This window comes from Gavialis gangeticus, unplaced genomic scaffold (genome assembly GCF_001723915.1).
Source record: "Gavialis gangeticus isolate Ggan-Ray unplaced genomic scaffold, GavGan_comp1, whole genome shotgun sequence".
NCBI lineage: Eukaryota > Metazoa > Chordata > Crocodylia > Gavialidae > Gavialis > Gavialis gangeticus.
In genome coordinates this window covers 42,689,739-42,693,333 of record NW_017728995.1, presented here as the reverse complement: position 1 = coordinate 42,693,333, position 3,595 = coordinate 42,689,739, and the positions used below count along the sequence as shown (strand labels likewise).

The window sequence follows — 3,595 nt, the reverse complement described above, 5'->3', positions numbered from 1 at the left end:
GTGAAGTGGTGCTGGCTCCTACCCTGGGAGTCTTTAAGAGGAAGCTGGATGAACACCTTGCGGGAGTCGTTTGACCCCAGTACTCTTCCTGTCATGGCAGGGGGTCAGACTAGATGATCTACTCAGGTCCCTTCCGACCCTAGAAACTATGAAACAATTAACTGTGCTGACATTCATAAAAGAAGCTTTTCTGATGGATCAGATTGGCCATTAGAAAGGCTTGCACCTCCCCTGGTAAAATTCCTTCTTAAGGCATAAAAGTTTATTCAAGCGCTCTCTACATCTTGGACAGAAAGAAACAGAGCATAAAGAAATTTGTGGGGCAGCTGTTTGATCACTGGTTTATTCCTTTATTTCATACTATAGGGCGATCTTGGGCTTGGTTGCTAGCAATTAGGGAACTTCAGATTAGCCATACCACAGTCTTTAAGTAATAGACACTGAAAATACTTGTACAGTACTCCTTTCCTCCCTTTGGTTTGTGACTTTGCAGTTGTAACCTCTGAGGTCTGATTAATGCTAGGTGTATGAAATGCATGTAGTTTCAAGGTATCATCTGGAGGACCCCCCTGATTCCTATATCACTCTTCCTTGGCAAGTGAGTTCATATCTGCAAGTCTGTCACTACTGCTTAATTTGCTTTGTTAGGTGTTTTGTAGTAGTTTCAGTTTTATTATTGTTGGTATTACAGTTGTGTCTATAGTGGGGCCCATTGTGCAATAACCAACATATAATGAAAAACAGCCTGTTTCAAAGAGCCTTTACAGTGGATAGAGTAGGAGGGGATATGGAGCTTTAGGGAGATGAAGTGGTAGAGGCTGGAATAGAACCTAGGTCACCTGACTCCAAGCCCAGTGCTGTTTTCAAACCATTGTCAGTGTTTTTCCATTTAACTACATCGAACATATTGTCTAAAGACAAAATCCTTGTTTACTGCAGACTCAGATCTATGAGTCATACTGGTGATAGAACCTGTTTTTACCTTGACTATAATATAAGTCACTTCACCTTTTTTTCTTTTTTTTCTTTTTAACTAGTTCCATGGCTTTCGTGAGAGGATAAAGTGGGACGCATTCCATCCTACACTTGTGGCAGAAGGTCTCTTTGCTTTTGCTAATGTTCTCAGTTACCTTCGACTCTTCTTCATGTATACCACCAGCTCTATCCTAGGGCCACTGCAGGTAAACAGTCTCACAGCCTGAGAGAACCCGATCTTAGTTTTTGGATTACAGAAGTTTTATTCAGTAGGTTAAAAGAGAGGGGGTTGGATGTGTAATTGATTTCATTTTAATAGTTGGTTTTAATTTACTGCTATTAAAACATAAAATATACTGATTTAAAAGAAAAGGTAAACAGTGGAGGATACAGGGTCAGTTGACTTGCATGTAACTGACTGACTTTATTTTTCCCCACATATACAATAATATATATATATCACTTAGCTACTTACTTGACTTTAGGTAAATGTTGATAGTGGCTGTTGAACATATTATATTGCAACTGTGTTCCATAATTGAGTTAGACTCCATTGTGTAAGGCACTGTAGAGAGATCTAGTATATGACAGTCTTGATCTTAAGGAGCTTACTCCATAAAAAAGACTGAACTAGTGGAGGAGTCATGTCACACTGAAGAATAAACTGTAAACTTTACATTTGTACCCTTATAAGTTCTCCTGAAGATGTAAGTGTGATAAGATTATGCACACTGGTTCTGCAAAAAGCCATTGTTTTAAATGTTTTGTATTGAACTAGGTTCTATTTACAGCAGGTCATAAAAAGGGCCAGTAGTTCCTTTATATCTTTCTTAGGTTTTGTAGAAAGAAAAATCCTTTCTATTTTGTATCTCTCCATTTGGACTGTCCAGTCTTCACAAAGCTTCTTATCAGTGCCATGCATCTCAGGCATGATACTATATTTATTTTTCCTTAATTGGAAGACTGGCACCTAAATACTAGCTTTCAGTAGAATCTCATTACAACAGCTTTCTTACATGTGCAGTCTTTTACAGTCCTGAGGAAGAAATCCAGCTATCCAGCTTCATGAGGGTGTCTAGATTCCATTCAACCCTAGAGCCTTCAGGAGCTGCAGCAAAAGATGCTGTCACTGCTCGCCAAGCTGCCAGATTTCCAAAAGGACTCCGTGAGCTGGATCTACAGCTCAGAGCTGTGTCATCATCCGGCCTGCAGGGCTGGAAGTTTGACAATGGGAAGAGTGGCAGCTGCTGTTCTCGGAGCTGCAGCAATTAACACTGCCATCAACAAATTCCAGCCTCTGGGTCAGATGAGGATCATGGAGTGATGTTATCTGGCCATTGGATTGGCTCCTTGCCACTCAGCCAGCCATGGGGCTGGATGAGTTGGACACTGCTGCTTTACATAAAGAAGCCCCACTTTGGTTGTAAATATTAAAAACTACTGACATATAAACCAAGGTGGTCAGGAGATGAGCCCTCTACGTATGGGGAGATTTCTTTTTGGGGCTTGAAGTTGAAAGTGTTCCTCTGAAAACGTTAGATGTAGGGTATCATGGCCCGCTACAAGGCTTGGCATCTCCAGGAAATGTGAATGCACAGATTATCTGGAAGGAAGAGTGGATGTTATTAAATAACTCTTTCCCTTCTCTGACTTGTAGTCTTCATGGAAATATTGGCAATGTGGCAAAATAATAACTGAACACAAAATGTTACAAACTACCAGGTTCAGCTGCTGCTAAAGCAGCAGCAGCTAACACTGCATTGGAAATACTGGGAGCTGCCAGTGCAACTGTAATGTGGGGCAGGAAGAAGAGCTGGACTGGGTCTGTCCAAACACATGGCCTTGGTCTCTTCTTCACTCCTCCCATTCCCTTAGGGCACCCCATGGAGCTGGAACTCCCTCAATTTCTAAAACAAGAGGCAAGGCCAAACCAAGCTAAGCTTCATAAGCACCTTTCCTGGCCTTTACTTAACCTAGCACATAGTCCCAGAAGTTCATTTTCCCTTCTAAGAGCAGCACTTAAGGTAGGCACTTACCTGACTCTTGGGAGGTGGTAAAAAGAGTAATTCCTCATATTAATGCTGCCCTAACTCTTGTCTTTGTGATAATAGTGTCCTCATGCAACTAGCATAACCTTCAAGTGTTAGCAGTTACGTGCAATGATGACAGTTCCAGAGTCAGACCCCACTGCTGATGCTTGATGTGGGTAGGGTTGGTAATAGTAAACAGGAATGTGATTTTTTTTTTTTTTAATTTATTTCCTTTAAAAATCTGTCTTAAAAGAATTACATTAAGTTTGCAAAGTCAGGCTTTCAAAAATAGGAAATACCTCATTTTTGTCCTGTCTTGCAGTATGATTTACAGTTTTCAAGTTTGTGGTATTGTTGTGCGCAAGAGCTGTGTTCAGTATGCAAGATGGATGAAAAGGGACAAAATTAAGCAGCCAGTCAGACTTTGCAACCTAAACAACATCCTTTTAACAGAAGACTTTTCATCAAAGAATAATAATCTTTGGATTATGCTAGGAAAAGAAACAACTTAATAAGAATTTAATGCTCAGCCAATCTTTTTTTTTTCTCAAGTAAATTTTACCTTGAATTAAAAAAAAAAAAAAAAAAAA

The 3,595-nt window shown here is 40.1% G+C and overlaps 1 protein-coding gene across 4 annotated transcripts in view; it reads left to right on the top strand.

Annotated features, from left to right (window-relative positions):
• The window catches only part of TRPC1 (transient receptor potential cation channel subfamily C member 1), a 48,270-nt gene that overhangs the window by 36,351 nt on the left and 8,324 nt on the right, over positions 1-3,595 (top strand). For all 4 annotated transcript variants that reach the window (XM_019503559.1, XM_019503558.1, XM_019503560.1 and 1 more), the window contains one exon: positions 1,038-1,181. In XM_019503559.1, the coding sequence (XP_019359104.1) occupies positions 1,038-1,181 (144 nt within the window). The remainder of the gene's footprint in view (positions 1-1,037; positions 1,182-3,595) is intronic.